We start from the raw sequence: 20657 nt of genomic DNA, 5'->3' as shown, positions 1-20657 counted from the left end.
GGCGGCCCGGGCCTGTATCAGGACTGACCGTGATAAAAAAAAAAAAATTAAAACGTTGAGTCTGGGTTATCAGTCCGGCCTCATAAAAAATTTTTATCAGTCGAATAAATTGAAAAGTAGTTACTAAATGATCCAGAAATCCAGTATCTTGTAATTCCAAGTCCCATTTGGAGGAAGGACTGACCCTCATAAAGTTACAACGCGGACAATAATTTATACATGGTCTTCTCCTCACAGTTGGTTGGCTTTCTAAAACAACTATGATTCCTTTAAGATTTTAAATTCGCTAGCTTACAAGTAGCACACCTTAAACAATCAATTAAACTCACCCACCACCCACTCCGTGTCACCAATCAAATAATCAATAATCTTTTTTCTCAAAATAATAATAATAATAATAATTTTATTAGAAAGATGAAGTCACAGTGTGGATAGTTTATTGAATTAATTTGTACATGGCCTTTCTCCATAATTTCTCCCATTTTGTCAACTCTAGGTTCATGATTCCTCTTCCCCACTTCTGCCAACTCCTTAGCCACTCTAATCTTTTAGCAATTTGTCACAAAATGAACTATCTCATAAAAAAGCCGAAAGAAAGTAAACCTAGGCCACCACATCTTTAATCAATCTTTTCCTGCAAATTATTCAAGAACAACTTTAAGTTGAAGTGCATGGTATTTTGGTATAAAATAAAAATGAAAATTTCATTTCAATTATCAAGTCTATCTTCTTCTTTAAAAAGGGTTTTAAAAGGGCCAAATGATTAATTTCCATCAAAATAATCATATTAATAGTTAAAGAATTTAAAAGCTATTTTGATAATTCAACAGGAGGTAAAATTTTAAAAAAGCAAAATAATGATTTTTTTTCTTCTTTTTTTTTTCCAAAATAAAAGAAAGATTGAAGAGGGGGATAGAGAGCAGACCATAGTTTCCAGCTTTTCTGAGGAAGGTGAGAAACATGATAAGGAGAGCAACACCTGCTATGAGACCAATCACAATTGCTGCTGTTTTCCCAGTTTCATCATCATCTAGTAATTGGAGAAAACAAAGAAGAAAGTGTGAAAAATAGAAAAAAAAATTAGAAGAACACTTAATGATAATCCAGTCTCATTCTACAATTGTTTAGTACAGTAGCAAACAAATTAGATCTAGAGGACTTTCACATAAAAGTCAAATAAAAAATACTTCACATTCAAAATGGTACTCTATGATCAAGAAAACTAAAACCTAGTAATTGATCCCCAGTTCTAAAGTGTTGGACCAGTTTTCAACTGGCACAATGATGGGACATTTATCTAATACAAAAGCAAATCATTGGAGGAAAGAAATTTATGAGTCAGCACTTTTGTCCTTTTCAATGTTTTTTCTACGCCTTTAGCTGTCCTATCACATAGGAACAAGATTATGATCCTTTTAGAAAAAGCTAATCTAAACGGAAATCGAGGGGAGCAAACAATGTCACACTCCAAGGGTCTTTGAATATGCAAGGTTTGAAGACATTTAACCTAATTGTCCAATACTTTGGACCCACTATAATTAGTAGAATAAGCCATTTGTCATAGTCCTTGAATTCATAGAAGAAATATAGCTAAGCCTTTATTTCAGGCTAAGTAAAGTTCGACAACTTGGACTGAATCTCTCTGCTTTAGATTGGTTGGCGGATGGGATGTGTAAAACAATCAACAAAAACTGATTTGATCGACTAACTTATCACAAAACTATAGGAATTGACTAATTTTTAGAGGGTCCAAAGAAAATGACTAGACCAATAAAAAGACAGTCTAAAGGATCAGTTTTACAAAACTGGAGTAGTTTTGCTATATGATTTGAAATGTGAAGATGTCTTAATTTCACATAATGAATACCAAAATGAAAAAGGCAAAAAAGGTTTATGATATCCTCTCAGAATAGAAAGAAATCATAATAAATTGTTTTCTTCATGTGGAGAAGCTTCTTGTAAACTTGTAGTCCAACAACTGTTCTTGGCTAGAGCATTAACATAATGCAAACAATGAACTTTGAAATCATGGAACCAGGAAAACTGTTCTTGACTAGGACAGTAACAAATGGAAGACCAAGATGAGTCTAATAGCGTCGGAAAAAAAAATGCAATTTAAGACTTTAAAGTCAAGAAACCAGTAAAGTAAAGACTGCAACTGTAATTCCTTCAACGGTCTTCAAGTATATATGACTAAACTTCAAGAAAAGGAAGAGCAAGGTGGCTTTAATCATGGTGAAAATTGCAATTTGTGAACTTTGAAATTAGGAAATCGGAATAATTACAATTGTAACCCATTAAATGGCCTTCAATTATATGTGGACTTGTCATAAAGGCTCAAGCAACTTAGCAACCTATGAGCTACGCTGCTTTGGAAAAGATAGGCATTTATGACCAAAAGAAAGGTCTTTAACTATGCAATAAATTTTATAACTGAATAAAAGAAGGTTTTGGATAGAAATTAAGGAGGGCAATGAATAGAGTTATTAGCATTTAGGATAAGTTCAGTGACTACTTAAGTTTCCAACTAGAATTGTCTGGATTAGTGCTGCACCAAAGAAGAAACTGACTACTCAAACTTTATCTTATGACAGAAAATTTAGGAGTAAATTCAAATGCTACAGAACTGTTGAACTACCAAATCCCAACTAGTTCTTTTTTCTTTTAGGTAACCAACTAGTTAGTCCTTTGTATCAAGGAAACTTGGTACTGATAAATTATCTCATGAATTATTTTAAACTTGATATATATAAGAAATGATGGATGACTAAATGAATTGATAACTCAACTAAACATATCCAATCATATACTCAAAATGTAAAATTGAAAAGGAAAATCATGAACCAAGATAATGCTTCCAATAACATACTCATCATCCAACCAAACTTGAGGTCAGAATTCATCACAGCATCATATATATAATAAAGCGCCACAGGAGGAAGCAAGTATATAATAATACGAATGACAAAAGTTTAGCCTACCTTCTTTTCAAAATACCCTAAAAAATTTTAAATTCATTAAAATACCCTTTACTATCGCTAAACTGCACATTCACATTATTACTTTATTTTTTAAAAAAATAACATGACACGTGATTATTTAAGTAAATAATTTCAAAGTATTAATAATTAGAAAATTAAATAATAAAAGTTTAATTTTTTAAATGGTATTTTGACAATTTTAAATTTTGAAAAAAAAAATAGAAGGTGAACTTCAGGGGATTTTTTTTTCTTCCAAATTTTATTTTGTAAATTGTTACTATATTTTAACAACAAGAACAAGAAAAAGATCTTCATGGATTGTAGTACTATTGAAATTTCTATAATTTTAGTAAATTCTAGTCACTTTATTAGTAGATACTTCGATAATGTCACAATAACTCCACGTATAATCATATTAAGTCGATATATTGATGCTTGATAAATTAAATAAGTATGAATTATAAATTAAGAAAGTTGTTAATGTGAATCATGAGTTAAAAGTAAAATATGGGGTAAAATTTAATTTTACTCTGCAATTAAAATGAAAACAGAGAAATAATAAAATTTGAAATTCTAAAACGATGCGAGTCGATTGTACGGCCACCGCCGCTGAGCTGAGAGAAGAGCTTACCGTCATCGTCGTGGTGGTGATCCGGGTCGTCGTGGTGGTGGTCCGCGTCGTCGTTATAGGCTCCGTTGCCGGTGTACCAGAACCGAGCATAGCACTTGCCAAGGTAGGCGTCGCCGGAGACGGCGTACCCGCAGGCGGCCCTGACCTGCCCTACCGCCGCCGCCACGCAGTCGTCGCACTCGCTCGCGCTCTGGTCGCCAACGCACTGCGCCACCGCCTGGACATACCCGGCGGCGCCGACCCTGTACCCGCCGGCTCCGCCGTTGCCTCCGCCGCCGGTCAGGGCGGAAAGAGCTGCGTCTCGGATACCGATCTGGTCGGGTCCGTACCCGCCTCCCCCAGAGGCGCCGCACTTCTTGTAGAGGACGCTGGTGTCGGGCTCCCCGACGAAGGAATCGTTACCGTAGCGGAGGAAGCAGCCGTCGAGCTGGACGGCGGCGCCGGCAGCGAAGGGGCAGAGAGAGGAAATACTGGAGACAGCCGATCGGACGCAATCGGCGCAATTGGAGGGCTGGAGGTCGCCGCGGCACTGGAAGAGGCCGAAGGAAGGGAAGGAGGCGGAGGCGGCGGTGGATGTGAGGTTAGAGTAAGGAGTGGAGGAGGAGGCGGAGACGAGGGAGGAGAGGAGAGAGTCTACGTTGATCTGGGAGGGGGATCCGGGGGCGTAGCGGCTCTCGGAGCAACCGGCGTAGATGTAGGCATTGGCGGAGCCGTCGGCCGCCGTCGGAGATTCGATGGAGGCGGCTAAGAGGAGGAAGAAGAAGAGGTTGTTCATTTCGAGCTCCTGACGTGTTTGTGGAAATTACTCAGAGAGAGAGAGAGAGAGAGAGAGAGGCAACAAGTGTTGCTTTTTCGTTGAAGGGAGAGGAAGAAGTTGCTCCATGGCCAGTGTGTTTATATCAGAGAACTTTTCACTTCTTTTTTCAAAATTACCCTCATGATTTTCGAATTACCAAAAGGCAATGCTTTTGTTGAAGGAAGAAGAAGCCGGTGGCCCGGTATTCAGCAGAACATTTCACTTTGCCCCTACATTTTATCAAAATAATTCAGTCTTAACTATCACAAGGTGCAGATTTGTGGAGGCGAGAAATATTTCACTTTGATAGCTCATTTTATCTCCTTTACAAATATAACTCGTAAATTATCAAAAATGCCTCACCAAAAATATAATATTTACAAATATTGATCTTAAGGGGCAAAAGAGAAAAAATGGTTACCGGTGAATATTCTCTGACAATAAGAAGAGAATGGAAGAGGTTAAGGAATATTTCTTTGTTGGCAAAATTCTATATATGTCCTTACAAGTATATGACTAATATATTTTATATATATATATATATATTGTATTATCATTTTAAAATTTGATTTTTTTTCAATACTCTGATTTATCATTTTAAAGTACGCGGCACAAAAATATCTCTTATATAACGTTTTAAAAATGGAAAACATTTGAAATTATACTTTATTTTAAACTTTTTAATCCAAATGATTGAATAATTCGACTGATAAATCAATTTATTAATGTGTGATTTAATGCCACAAAGTTACCATCTCAAAGAGTGTCACTATGATAAGTAATATCATATTTGTATAATGCAAGTGGAGGTTAGTGAATTGCTAAGCAATTTTTTTTGTGTCAATATTTTGAAGGTCGCAATCTAAACACGTAAAAACAAATTTAAAAAATATCATTCATAATTTTCAAAATGCCTCTCAATATTTATTAGTTGCTTTAAAATATTTTAAATTTTGATTAATGTCCATTGAGATATTTACTTTATTGTCAAAACAATTTTTCTTGATAAATAAATGAGTAATTTAGATGACAATTTTGAAAAGTAAAATAAATATTTTAGTTTTGGATAGAGAACATTTTCATGGAAAAGATGAAAAATTTAGGAGTATTGGGAGATTTTGAGAAAGCTAAACGTTAATTATATTATATAGAATAAATTTTTTAAAAGTTTTTAAAAGATAATTTATTAGTAAATAAGTTAACATGTGTCACCTGTTTAATATATTTAGCTAGATCATTTTATCTGTGTTAATTACGTGTTGAACTAATTGTTCTATTAATTGTGTCTCAATCCAATTTTAAAATTTTAAATCATTATATATTTTTAAAATTAAAAAAATATGCATGGGACAAAAATAGTAATTATTAGATAATGAAGAATTATAGATAAATTAATCACCTAATTATAGGTTAACAATGACCGCATTCAACTTGATGTCAACAATTATCTGTCATAACTAATTCATAATTTATCCATATTCATGGATTATTATAGATAATCGTAACCTTGTGCGATTAAACAATAGATAATTAACCAGCTAATTATGGATAAACCAATGATCTCATTCATGAAGTCAACTAACCCAAGCAATCATGCATCACAACAAATGAATGCATGAACTTTCTCACAAACTAAATAAAATTGCTAATGTGATAGTTTTCTCTTTGTGAAGTGTGGCAATTATGAGGACAACATAATTTTATAAAAATCCACCAACTTGATGATAATTTAATAAATAATTAGAAAAAGGAAATGTTATATGTCATGCCTCAACCACTCCACGCATGTGTATACATTTACAAATACGACCTAAATTAGAGAAGAAATTAACAACTATAATGCAACAATGACATGTCACATGTTTAGTAGGTTTTAAAAAACTCATGTGGTGACATGTCAGATTAGAAATTAGAATATCATGTTCTCCATCTTTTGAATGCTCTTAAAGTGTACAGTAAAAAAATAAGTAAAAAAGTGAGGTAAAGAAATAACAAAAAAATACGATTAAGTTTTAGTGTTCATAGTTTTGGGTGATTCCTACTTAAGACTCAAGTTCCATAAATTTATCGACGGGTAATCTACTAAATCTTTTTTTAAATTCGTCAGAAGAGTAATCGAATAAAAGGAAGGTTGAAGAGTGTAACACGCTACATTTCTCTATTTGTAGAAAAGTAAATATAGTAATTAACTTTTTACTAAATACTTGTTTGTAGTCGATCGGCTCGAGCTCGATATTTGAGCAATTTCTTGGCAACAGTCGGATGTAGTAGAGTCATAGTAGAGCAACAACAGTAAGCTGGAGCAGTCAAAAACTCAATTGGGCGCGTAGAAGCTAGTATGAAAGTTGATGTTGAAACCTTGGGCGAAATATCCTTTTATTGAGAATAGAAGACGCCTTCCATAACCTTGAAGGAGCCTCCAATATGAGAAATTTGATTCTGAACCATCCGCTCCTTATCTGCGACGAGGTCTGAATTTTATCCTGCGTAAGGCGCCTTCTATAGTACCGAAGGTGTGCTCCATGAAGAGTGCGAAGACGTCTTCCAATGTTTAAAGGCGTCTCACACACTGTTCATATGAGACTTTTTGTGCTCCTTTTGCCCTTTAAAAAGTGTTAGTCCAATCATCTGCATGACAATTGTTAGTACAGTAATAATAATGAGTAATAATTAGATTCTATCTCCTTGATACCAGTTCTAGTGAAGATCACAATTTAAATTTCCGAAATAGACCTAAATTAAACCGACGTCTACTGTACCTCCGAATAGGGACGCATCCTCACTTAGTCACTCACCTCCAGTGACTCACCTCCACTTACTAGGTGTAGAGATACCTTCTGAAATCAAACATCCGGACTTTGGGAATCAAGCATCTCGAGCTACAAAATCGCACATTCGGTTTTCTCCAATTGGGAATCACACATCCCGACCTACCGAAATTGTACATCCAGTTTTCTCCAATCGGGAATTGCACATCCCAACCCTTGCCAGAATCTCACATTTAGACTTCAATCTATCGGGAATTGAACATCCCAATTTACCAGAATCACACATCAAGTCTTCAACCAATTATGAATCAAACATCCTAATTAGAGTTTAGTCAACCCTACACACTCAATAACAAGGTTAAACTACGACAACACTTAATTTAACTCACTTATCATTCATCCAATCTTAAATTAGACCGTTAATACAAATTACACCAATATATCATCCTTCCTAGTAAACACAACACAAGTCAACACATAATGCAAGTTACTCAATTATTCAACCATATACAAGGAAGAATAGGACTGCTAAAAAAGTGCATCCTCCTTCCTCATTTGTCAAACTTTCCAAGATTCTTCTCCATTGAGGCTACCCCTCAAATAGTCAACAGAACACAAAATGAGACGTTGAACATGACATTATCAGACGAAGAAAACGGAAACTTCAAACCATGCTCAAGTATATATTTGAATATTTTACTATTCTATTTTATTCTCTTCTTTTTAAAACATTTGCATAAAATGTTGGGATAAATCAATTGCTCCCCATAAAGAAAAGCTGATATCTTTACTTGATTAGTCTCCCTAGCCATTGCCTTGGCATCTCTTTCAGCAAGTGGCAGTGGCACAAGCCACATATCATCCATTGTTTCATGTACTCCTGTTTCATAAAGGCTTTAGAAGGAGACACATCTACCCAGCAAAAAGAAAGAGATAGGTTGAAGAAGTGTCTCACTCAACTTGGCTTCGCATTAGTTATTGCACTTTGTCTTCAGTTCCACGTAAGCCTTCAGCACAAGACACCACATCTCTGACTGTCAATCTTTCACTAATCCTTCTTCCTTTTTATGAGCTTGAATCCTGTCTTTGAAATATATATACAATTGTGAAGAACTCTTTTCTGCAATGATTTTAGAAGCGTTCGAGACCATTAGATGAACTTCAGGTGTACAATCCAAAGAGACAGTGTAGACACCAGCATATCCATGGCTTATCAACCAACTCTAACCTAATGGCACCGCATCGCGATTGAGCAACACACTTTCATATCGAAGCTAATTTCCTGTCAATTAAATTAGATCTCGAGCAAGAGCTTTTAGAGGCTCTATGGTCCTCGGACCCCTCCATTACATTTAAACGCCAGCCCTGTCAGCCAAGTCAAGTTCGCTTGCATCTCGGACCAAACCAAAACCACAATCTTGGGTCCTCCTGCCAAGAACCAACCCTATTTCAGCCAAAACTGAGATAGATCAAGTAGCACAGACCACTGAATGAACTCAGATGACTTTACCAACATTATCGTCCAAGCCTAATTAATTGGCTTGGAAGGAGTAATTTTTTATCTGTTGGGTCCTAACCATGACAGATATAGTAAAAGAGAGCTATGACCTTAGAGAATATTAAGCAGGACTTTGGATGCCCAGTGAATGAAAAAGATTGACAATGAATGCCCTCCAACATCGATCAACTTCATTGTTTGATGTCGACCTGCAAGAAAAGCAACCACAACTTATTTAGGATTCCATATATATTGGTAAAATAATAAAATAAAAACTCACGGCAGAAATAGAGAAGGTTCTGCAAACTGTCATTCACAACTTCACAAGCCATAGCTTGCAACATCAGCATGTCTTTCTTTTTTTTTTTTCATCAATTGCATTTGTGATATGTCATTTTCTAGGAAGAACTGGATCAATTTTAGCAGCTTTTTTCAAGCAACAGAAAAATGAAAGAAGAAAGTTACAAATGGATTCTCAATCTGAACAATCGCAATCATTATTTCTGAATTCAATAAGCATACAGATATCAGGCTATAACTTGAAATTGGCCACTGAAGAAGGTCTCAGTGAACTATGACATGGTGAAGTTTCTACATTGAGGTGATTTATTTGCTGATACAATCTGAATAGTTACAACAATCTGCCTATAACTTGAAATGGTTAGGCAATCTTCTACTGAGCAGTTGTTTACTGAAGAAGGTCCCCATGAATTCTTCCAAGGTGAAGTTTCTATAGTGAGGAGGCTTATCGGCCAACATTAGTTCAGGTAAAGGTCCATAAAATTTTGAGTCCCCACGATCTCCTGGTTTGAAGAAGGTTGCAATAGAGACCCTGGGTTCTTGATTTGAATTAGCTAACACCCTGTGCTCCACACTCTTGTATTCATCATTGGACATGATCTGTGCAAAAAAGAAAAAAACACACAAAAATATATAAGAAACTTGGGTAATTAAGGTTAAAATTGCAAGGACAAAGGTTCTGGAAGAAGACGAGGAATGCACATAATGTATTTTGGTTGAACATGCAATTAGAGGCAGAAATAGACTCTAAGATATCTAGATGTCTATTTCAAAATGATGTGAAAATGAAGCTGCTTAAGAGTTAGACAATCTGCGTTCAAATCCTGAAAATAATGGGAAGAAAAGACATCATCATTGTCAATCATTAAACTGCGTTTCTACCAACTATTTAGGGTTGAATATGCAAAGACTATTTGACTAATAATATTCAAATTGGAGAGAGCGCCTGTAATAAAGAAGTTGTCACTGAATTTGGAATAACAGTTAGCATGGAACTGTGATTCCATATACAAAAGGAATAGTAATTCCTTAATATAGGAAAACAATTCCATATTTATTTCATTCTTTAATAATATAAATTCTCACGCAACTCTCCAAACAAATACATATTGTGAACTTGAGTCAAATGGGCCTGTTTGACCTGTTGAGTTGGGTGAATCCCATCAAGTAGGTCAAGTTAGGCACACTGAACTGGCCGGCCGAGCAAGATAGGCTTAGCTGGTTGAGTAGGCTAGGTGAGCAGACAGGACATGAAGTCGAACAAACTTATTGTGTTGGATGATGGTTTGATTGGGTTACACGTTCGAATGAGTTGAGTGACTAGATCTTGCCAAACTGACCCAGTGGAGGATTGATTAGATCCACCAAACGGGATAAAGCAAGCAAGTAGACAGAAGAGCTGGTATCAAGTGGGGGTGGGTCAAGCGAATTAAGCAAGTTAATCAGGCCACAAGGCTAGTTGAACGAGATGGACAGTGAATAGAAAGATGGAAGTCCATTAGTTTCGACGCCATTATATCATGCTCATTCTACAATATGAGGAACTGAACACCAAAGATTGAAAAAACTGTATTCGCACCAAGAGTGGAACAGAAAATTCAGTTTCAGCCCTCTAATCTCAATGCATAGATGGAAGCGAATGATACATAAATCAGGAAGAAGCAAAACAAAAATACCCCAGAAAAATTAAGACTAGTTATTTTAGTCCTTCACTTATTAGGAAAACAAAATGAACAGCCAACTCTGCAAATTTAAACAAATCCATATCTATGAGGCTTCTCAATTCAACTGATATGTGCTAAATTGTAGTTAATCTTGTATTTGTTGCAGAGTCATCGTTTGCCCATATGATTCCTAGTGCCAAGGACTGAGTTGTTTTGATAATAATGTAGCTGCCTAATTCAGGTCTTTCTTTGCATAGACAATTATAGAGTGGACCTCTTTTTTACTTGAGAAAGTCTTATTTCGGAGAAAACTTAGTTATGCAAAGATCAGATAACCTGGGCTTGATCAGCGTTGTAATGAAATTCTTTATCTTCACGAAATGCACCAGTTCTTAATCCAATTTTCCAGGGGAAAAAAAATATAAGCATGTAGGTTTGTTTGCCCTATCACAGTGGGTTACAAGAGACTTGAAGTAGATAAAGAGCAAGTCTCTAAATATAAACCTCTCAGCCATTGCAGATTCTCATGCTCCCAAAGCAAGCAATAATTTCATGGATAGTTTGTCAAAATCGACATTGGTTGTTTGCGTCTCCCTAATTTTGCTTTATCAATCATCCCAATTAACTTGTCTAAGTGTATTTAAGCAAGCATGTCTTATCTGTCAACAATCAAAGAAGTTCATAAAAATGCTCATTTTATCCAAACAGACATCAAGATCTCTATTTGATCGGCAATTTCTTGAAGCTAGAATCTATGTCTGCATGCGCCTTACTGCTGATAAGAGGACTGCTTACCTGCAGGAGATCACCGACGTTGATGACGAGCGCCCCCGGAACCGGCTGCACATCCACCCACACGGACTCCCCTCCCTCCAAATCCCGCTTTACCTGCAGCCCACCGATGTCATCCTGCAACAGCACAGTGAGAACACCTGGGTCTGTGTGCTCCGCAATTCCCGTCGTCATCTCTGGCTCCGGGCAAGGCGGGTAGTACTGGCACACCATAACTCTCCCCTCCAGGCAAGTTGCCTCCTCTAGCGATCCCGCATCAACCCCCAATCCCTCCGCCAAAAGCCCCATCAACACCCGCCCCACCGTCACCACGTGCTCGTCCCACTCTAGCAGCTCCGCCCGGCACACCGGCGGGATCCGCTCCGGGTCGGGCCGGGTCGGCCCCATGACCATCCGGAGGGTATCTCGCCAGCTGGCGGCGGTGGATCGGTAAAGATCTACGTTTGAGGAGTAGTTGACGCCAGTTTTCGTGGAGCGGGAGTAGAAGGCGGAGCGGACGGAAGGAGGTAGCTCGTGGAAGGATCGGACGGCCGAGAGGGTGCGACTAAGGAGGGAGAGGGGGATTCCATGATTGACGACCTGGAAGAAGCCGAATTCGCGGGAGGCCGCGGTGGCGAGGGCGACGGCGGAGGATCGGGGGACGGAGAGATCGATGATGGGGACGGAGAGGATGGGGGAGGACAAGGGGGAGTGGCGGAGGCGGGGGATGGGGTGGCAGAAGATGGCGGGCACGGCGGTGATCCCAGATTCAACGAGGCCGCGGACGCCGGTCTTGGCCTCGTCGAACTCCTTGAGCGCCGCAGCGCGGTCGAAGCTTTGGGGGCTCCCCATTGGGCTCTGGTTTGAAACCGACGGTTCGGCAGTTCGGAACCGTTGGTTGACGGTTCCAGACAGATAACCTTTAATCTTAATCGTCTAAGATGATTACAATTTACGGTTCGAAACCGCCAGTTCATAATTTGATTCACAGTTTGCCACGGTTTAATATTATTATGTTAAAAAAAATAAAAGTTAAAAATTAATAATTAAAAATTAAAAATTATTGAAAAAAGGGCTTGCACTTATTTAAGTTGTATATGTATCCCTTTAGGGGAATTAAAACTCACGTAGTTCTTTTATATTTTTATCTTTTTGTATTTTTATTCTTTTACATTTTCACTCACTACCATTTCCTGTTCCTATCGTATTTGTTCCTTCAGTATCAAAATCTTCAACTTCGTCATCTGAAAGTTGCATTCATTGGATTCTTTTCTCCGCTCTGGTCCAATCGTCCAGTAATGCTTGAGCTTCCAATGAGTCGGGAGACAAAGTTAATCGTCGTTCATCTAATATGTTTCCGCCGGCACTGAACGTCTGCTCCACAGTAACAGTTGACACTGGACAAGCTAAAATTTCTTTTGCGATCACGGAGAGAGCGGGAAAGCTTTGAGCCTTCTGTGACCACCACTTTAAGATATCGAAGTTTTCGCTATCTGCTTCATTAAAATCAAAAGAAGTCGTAAAATAATTCTCAACTTGAGGATCCTCGTGGATATTTTGTCCATTCTTTTAATAAGAGTTGTGCTTTTGTAAGTTTTAAATTACTACTAGTAGTTCCTTGTATTTCAGAAATATTAATTTGTGTTCCATATTTTACATAATATTGATTATAAATATCATATAAATAAATTCTAACATTATATATAATATTAACCGGATCAGGGGAAGAAGAATCTTTAATTGAAATTAAAGTGTCATAATATAAAGTTAATATTTCTGGTAAAACTTCTAATTTAAATTTATGATCTAAAGCAAATGCAATTAAATAAATTTCAGAAATTAAATAAAAATATTTTTCCTATTTAGTTTTCATAGCCAAAATGCAAGGAAATAAAGATTCATTATTAATATGTTCATTTAAAACTAATACTATATTAGAAAAATTTTAATTTCTAAAATTAATTGAGCAGTGAGATAATAAACACCGAAAAGTTGTTTGGTTGCATCATTAAATATTTTTAAAATTTCACAAATACTACTACAAATATTCCATTGTTGTGAAAATAAATATATATTAGTATTAGTGTTTTGTGCAAAAAAAAATAAACATAATAATTCTTTATATTGAAATGAATCTTGTAACAATTGGTATGTTGAATTCCAACGTGTTGGTACATCACGTGGAAATTTTTTAGATCTCATCCCATTAATTTTACAAAATCTACCCCATTGTTTCATTTTAGATGGATAAGACATAAATAAGAAAATGCAATTCTAATTGGTTTAATATAACTTTCTAAAATTTTTAAACCATCTTGAACACATAAATTTAAAATATGGCATACACAACGAATATGAAAAAATAAACCTCCAATAATAGGTTGACAAACAAATTTTAGATCATCTATACAAGCGGTATTGGAACTAGCATTATCTAATGATATTGAAAATATTTTACGAGTTAAACCATATTCTTCTAAAATTAAACATAATAATTGTGCGATATTATGAGCATTATGTGATTCATCAAAAACTCTATAAACTAATAATATTTTTTGGAGGTTCCAAGAGTTATCGATCCAATGGCAAGTCACACCCATATACGAATGTGTTTGCCAATGATCACTTCAAATATCGGAACATAAAGAAACTTTATTATCTAATTTACTAAATTTATCAATTAAATTCTTTTTTTCCTTGTTTTATTAATTTTTTAATTGTACGAGTAAGTGTTATCCTAGGAACACGTTTAGCACATAATTTAAGAGATTCTTTACAAAAATCTTCAAATGTGCATTTAGATCCAAAACTAAAAGAAAGATGTTCTACGGAAACAAATTTAGCTAATGATTCTCTTAATTTATTATCTGAATATAAAAATAAACCGGAATTGGTACTACCGCTAGTTGAAGAAAATCTTGATAATTGTGTTTGAGAGCGGTCGGTCCATATTCTGTCGGGTGCTTCATTTCTATATGTCGTTTCAACGACCCATAGCCGCCGCCGGCTTGGAATTTATAGGAAGCATTGCAGTGCTTACATTTTGCAAGCATTTCTCCCAACGGAAGAGTGACATTCTCAAAATGTTTAGTGAAAATAGAAGACTTTAGAGGAGGAAGTTCCCGAACCTTAGAAGTAATTGCATCGGTACTTCCTTGTATTTCGGGTGTCAGATTCAGAAGATGCTCGATCTCATCATCGGTGGATTGAATGTTGGGGTCTTCCTCCCGCGGATTCATTATTTGATTTCCCTTCCGAGCTCGAGATGATGCACCTCCGCGACCTCCTTCCATTGTAATTGAAAATTGGAAACGAAAGCGCGTAGAGTCTAGAGATTAGAGAATACGAAAATGAGATTAAGAGTAGAGAAGATGTGTGTGAAAAATGTTTAAATGAGCTCTCTATTTATAAAGTTTTGATAGTAACGGACACTAAATCATAGCCATTGATCAAAAAACGGTCAAATGATCCTAACCGTTGAAAAAAATACTCAAAAAACCCTCCCAACGGCTACGAACCGCCGGTTCCAACGGCTATGAACCGCCGGTTAACCGGCGGTTCAAGCCGTTTAAGAAAAAAAAAATTTATCGGCTGAACGACGGTTCAACCCGCCGGTTCGCCGGTTTTATAGCGAATGAATCGGAACCGGCCCAGCAACTTCTCGGGCCGGTTCCGGTTCGACCCGACGAACCGGGTCAACGGGCAACCGACCCGTTTACCTGGTTACAGGCCTGGGCCAGACCCCGCCCGAGGTCGGGTCTAATGGGAGGCAATGACCCCCTACCTATTAACAGATGGGGGGCATTGCCACCCACCAATCCGGGACCAGATCCTTTGGTCCAAAAAATTCTGGACCAGAAGGGGCCCTGTCCATTCATTAGTTGGATGAACTGGATCCCTTTTTAAAATCTTAAAAAGAATAATTAAAAAAATGATTAATTAAAAAAAAGAGAGAAAATGGATATGTTTCACGGCGCACAGAGTCGCGCTATGTAGCGTCACACACCATATCAGAATATATATATATGTAAACTATTCCTAAAATTAAGTATATATATATATATATATATATACAGGATTGTTATACTACGGACTCTATTGTGCGGATTGCTACGGACCAACTGACTTGTGATATTATATTATTTTTTTTTAATACAATATTTTCTCTTTCTTAATTTTTTTCTTCTTCTCGCTGTAACGAAGCAATCGCGCCTCGTCACTGCTGCCACCCGCCTGTCTGCCGGCCGCCTGACCCGCTGCCTCCGGACGCTCCGGAATCCGGCAGCGATCCCGCCGGAATCCGGCCGCGATCCCACCGGAATCTGGGGCGATTGCGGCCGGACTCCAGACGCTATCGCGACTGGACGCTCGCCACTGGACACTCGCGACTGGACGCGATCGTGCCAGATTCCGGCGAGATCGCGGACGGATTCCGGCACGATCGTGGCCGAAATTTGGCGCGATCGCGTCCAGTCGCGAGCGCGTCCGCTGAGAGGATGTCTCGACGGCGAGGGGATATGGTCGCTCGACGGCGATGGGATTGTCGCGCCATTCCGGCCACGATCGCGCCGGAATCCGGCCGCGATCTCGCCGGAATTTGGCGCGACTAGATCCCCTCTCAACTCGACGGTGGGCAGCGGCAGCAGCCGCGATCTCCGACGGGTTCACCCCTTGGCCTATAGTATGGGTGGGTCCAGGCAGCCGGAGGCCGCCGGAGGTGGCCAGATGGCCGGTGGCAGGGCAGTGGCCAGATGGCCAGTGGCAGGTGGCGCGGTGAACTGGTTCTCGGCGAAACGAGAACGAACGAAGCAGAAGAAAAAAACAAAAGAAAGAGAAATTTTTTTATAAAAAATTAATAAAATAATGATATGGCATTTAGTCCGTAGCAATCCGTAAATAATGGTCCGTAGTATAACATTTCTCTCTCTCTCTATATATATATATATAAACTATTCCTAAAATTAAGTGATAAAGTTAAAGAATAGAAAATAAAACATATTTAAAAATAAAGTAGAAAGAGTACTAGTATTAGGTGAATATATGATGATTCTAATATGCAAGATCGGCCCAAGCTTATTTGAGGCCCTAGGCGGGAAAAAAAATTAAGCTTTTGACATTGTTTTTAAAAAAAATTTCCTCACCTTTTTTTCATTCAAAATATGGATTAATTTTTTTAATAAATTAAAATATTATTTTTTATAAAATTGATTTTTCTCATTTTTGAGATGCAAAATTATTAATTAAATTTTTATATTCATATTTTGATAACCTAATTTAGGTAAGTATAAATTTTACTATATTAAACAGAGTATTATTATTAAATATAATAATATACCTCAAGTTGATAATAAGTTTATTATTTATTTAGCTATAAAATAAATATATTCAAAATTGTTTAAAAAAATAAAGAAAGATAAAAGTATGTCTAATTACTTAAATGAAAGATGGAGAAAACAACCCTTAAATTGAGGAAATAAAAATAATGAAATAGGATAATAATAGAAAAAAATCATACTCACATTTTCAAACTCATCATCATTGGCAAAGCACAAAAAATAAATAAATAAAAAATACATGTACAAAATGACAAAACTCAATACAATTTTTAGAAAATAAAGATCGCAATGAAACTAAACTAGCCATTATCATTTATCAAGAACTAAATGAGAGTCTTTTTAGGCACAAAGGAAAAGAAAAAATAAATCATATTTTTCATCACCTAAACCAGAATAGTTATAAATGATGGAATGAAGATAAAGAGAAAATTAAACAATTTATGACTGTAAATATATCTAAATAAAAGTTAAATTTAATGTCTATCAAGGAAGTGAAATGGTAGAGCTATCTAACTCGTTATTATTAAAAAAATAATAAAATCTTTCATTTTAATTAGACACAATATAGATGAATGCATCACATTTGAATTTAATAAGCAAGTAGCATAGTAGCACCAACCGGATCAGCGTGTTAATGTTAGATGCAGTTTCTCTTCTCCAATCTCAATGAGCAAGAGAAGCAAAGAGAGGAGAGTTGGAAAAGAGGAAGAGAGGGAACAAAAAAAAACTAGTTTTTTTTATTTTACACTATATAGATGAGAAACGTAATGAAAGTAGACTAGGATTGAGAGATATTGAAAAGGAATAGATTAGATTTTATAAAATAATATCTATAATTAAAAATAAATTTAATTTGTTAAAAAAAGAGTCTCTTTATGACTCTGTCCATTGGAACCATAATAAGTTTTTTGCTAAATTTGAAGTTTTGATCAAGATTGAGATCATGTAAATATTTATTGGCCCTATTCTTTTCTAATCTCTTAAAAAAATATACATAAAAATATATTTAATATATTAAAAATAATGACCCCAATTTTTAAAGAATGAGATCATGCAATCTTTTATCACGTTGGCCTTTTTCATTCTCTTTTAAAAAAAACACACATAAAAATATATTTAATACACTAAAAATAATGGGTCCCAATAAAAATTGGGGCCCTAGGCATAGACCTTAATGGCCTATGCCTAAAGCTGACCTTGCTAATACGACATGTAATGGTGATCGTAGATCGGGTTAGTTCAGTTATTGGGGTAAAAAACGATCCGACCCTACTAGATCAGATAATGTAATATCAGGACCCTACATCCGATCCTATATCCAGCGGTTCTTATATATCAGATATCCAGCGGATTATCAGTTATTTAGATATTCAATCCTATATCCAATAAAATATAAAATATAAATATAAATACAACAAAAAATAAAATATTTTAAAATGATAATAGACATTACTCATTACATGTTGTAGTAACTTGTTGGATTGCGGCGGCCGGCTAAAAGGGGGGTTGAATAGTCTACAAAAATAATAAAAACTTTTCTTAAACTAATACTTGTATAAATGTAAAAGTAGTAAATTAAAACAGAAAGGAAGAGACACACGGGGATTTACTTGGTTACAATGGGGGGGGGTTGTTAATCCAAGGAAGATGTCGTACTAGTATTTCCTCCAGGAGGAGAAGCCTCTTACAACGATGAAGCAGAAAAAGAAAGAAGCTAACTAAAAATGAGGCGCACAAGTGTTGGATTACATAGTTTCTAAGTCGATATGAAGCTTCTGGACCAAGACTGTATTTATAGCCTTGGTCGGGGCGCCTCGAAGGGTTCCAGGCGCCCTGGGAGGGATAAAATTTTATCCCCTACGCACGAATCATGGTTTGATCGCGATTTGGATAAATTCCAACTCCGGGTGCCCAGACCACTAAGTCAACCAAGTTGACTTTCTAGTTCGGGTCCTCTGCTCCGATTCCGCCCGCCTCGGTCCAGGTCTTATGCTCCAGGTCCGCTCACTTGGGTGATCTCTGCCATCCGGAATAGGGCTCATCCAAACCCAACTTCCGGTTTTCTCGAACAGGCTTCCGCTCCGGCTTCTCGTCCCTCGGAATCGTCGTGTGCTTCCTTCTCGTCTGCCAACATACTCATCCGCAATCTTCATCCCTCGGTTGCACCCGTGTCGACCTTCTCGCTAGTTGTGTCTCTTGCTCCCCGAGCAGTCTTCCGCTTTGGCTTCTCGTCCCTCAGAACCACCGCATGCTTCTTTCTCGTCCGCCGGTGTACTCTTCCGCAGCACCTCGTCCCTTGGACGTACCGTGTGCCGTCCTTCTCGCTAGCTGCGTCTTCCGCTCGATTACCTGTGCTCCTAAGCTCCTGCACACTTAGACACAAGGTTAAAAATACACAGGACCTAATTCAACTTGTTGATCATACCAAAACAACCTTGGGGTTCCAACAATCTCCCCGTTTTTGATGTGAGCAACCCAAGTTAAGCTAGGGTAAATAGACATAAAAATAAACTAACTAATTTTGCAATAAAGTATAAAAAAATAAAAAAAATTGGTCTACCTCCCCTTATATTTATATTTTTCCTTCTCCCCCTTTGATCACATAAAAAATTGGGGTTCTAGGAAAAACTCTAAGGGAAATTTTTTTTGAAAACTTTGAAAAAATTTTGCAATAATTTTCACATAAAGAGTCTCTATGTAAACTTTAAGTTAGAAATTTTTTCTAAGAAAACTCTAAGTAAGAAAATTTTCTAAGTGAAACTTTAAGTAAATTTTTTTTTTAAAAAAAAATCCTGACTTAAGCAACTTTGTAAAAATATTTTTGAAAATTTTCTTAAGTAAAAAAATTAAGCAGAAATTTCTAATTTCAAAAGAAATTTTAACTTATGCAAAAATAATTTAATTTTTAGGAATTAAAAAAATATTTGACAAACTTTAAAAAAAATGTTAAAAAGGCTTTTTAAAGTATTATTAAATTTCAACCTTAATGTTTTATCAGAATGTTAATTAAACATTTTATTTCAATATTTTGGCTTCCAGATCATGGCGAGGCACTGGGTCTTCTTCGTTATTGGAGCAACAACCACTTCCTTAGACAAAGTCTCATAAAGAAACTCATTGTTTAATTTTCTCGCTGAAAGCGCTAAATCTGATTAAAATTTAGATTAAGCAAGACTTAGGAACCCAATATAGGTTCCAGTCAACTGGATTAACTAAGAATTTCTTAGGGACATATCTTTTTGAAATGATCCTAATTTGTCCCTTATGATACCAAAAATACCAATTTACATTGTTATATTTTCTAACATTGGTATTAGATGAGCATGCATGGTTTTTAAGTTATTTACTTGTACTTTTAAATTATCATTTTCTAATTTAATTTTGTCAAATTCTTCTATTGGGCAAGATTTAGCTAATATTATTTTTTAATTCTTAATTTCTTTTTCTAATTTACAGCAATCCTTAGTTAACAATTTAATAAACCTAAATAGTTTATCGAGAGGAAGAGATCGTACCTGACTTACCTTGTCGATCTCGTTATCCGTTTCTCCCCCTAAACTGCTGCTATTTTCTGACGTGGCTCCCCCTTCATCGATGCTCATTTCGGAAGAGCTTGACTCGTAGTCGTCGTCTTGATGACTTGCCATTAGTGCAAGTCCGGAGAAAGCTTTGGCTTCCAATTCGGACGACGTATCATCCCACGTCGCTTTTAATGCCTTGCGTTTTTGAACAAGCTTCTTACCTTTATCTTTGTCCTTGTTCTTTAGCTTGGGGCAGTTGTCCTTGACGTGCCCTTCTTCGTCACAGTGGTAGCAGCGGATGGTCTTTTTCTTTCTATCCTGCGGATGGTTAGTTTTTCTAGACTTATAAAGATTCTTTAATCGTCTTACCATCATTACCATTTCCTCGTCG

At 36.7% G+C, this 20657-nt stretch overlaps 2 protein-coding genes across 2 annotated transcripts; both read right to left on the bottom strand.

Annotated features, from left to right (window-relative positions):
* Window positions 1-383: 383 nt before the first annotated feature.
* On the bottom strand, window positions 384-4485 carry LOC121998182 (plasmodesmata-located protein 6-like). The gene is made up of 3 exons (XM_042552971.1): window positions 3613-4485; window positions 926-1030; window positions 384-634 (listed from the first exon to the last, which is right to left on the bottom strand). The coding sequence occupies exons 1-3, from the start codon at window positions 4385-4387 to the stop codon at window positions 624-626; spliced, it is 891 nt and encodes a 296-aa protein (XP_042408905.1). The 5' UTR covers window positions 4388-4485; the 3' UTR covers window positions 384-623.
* A 4670-nt stretch (window positions 4486-9155) lies between these two features.
* LOC121998181 (1-aminocyclopropane-1-carboxylate oxidase homolog 3-like) lies at window positions 9156-12298 on the bottom strand. Its single transcript, XM_042552970.1, has 2 exons — window positions 11434-12298; window positions 9156-9574 (listed from the first exon to the last, which is right to left on the bottom strand). The coding sequence occupies exons 1-2, from the start codon at window positions 12259-12261 to the stop codon at window positions 9320-9322; spliced, it is 1083 nt and encodes a 360-aa protein (XP_042408904.1). The 5' UTR covers window positions 12262-12298; the 3' UTR covers window positions 9156-9319.
* Window positions 12299-20657: the final 8359 nt, after the last annotated feature.

This window comes from Zingiber officinale, chromosome 6A (assembly GCF_018446385.1).
Source record: "Zingiber officinale cultivar Zhangliang chromosome 6A, Zo_v1.1, whole genome shotgun sequence".
Taxonomy (NCBI): domain Eukaryota; kingdom Viridiplantae; phylum Streptophyta; class Magnoliopsida; order Zingiberales; family Zingiberaceae; genus Zingiber; species Zingiber officinale.
The sequence above is the reverse complement of the archived record's forward strand: the minus strand, read 5'-3'. Positions and strand labels throughout refer to the sequence as shown.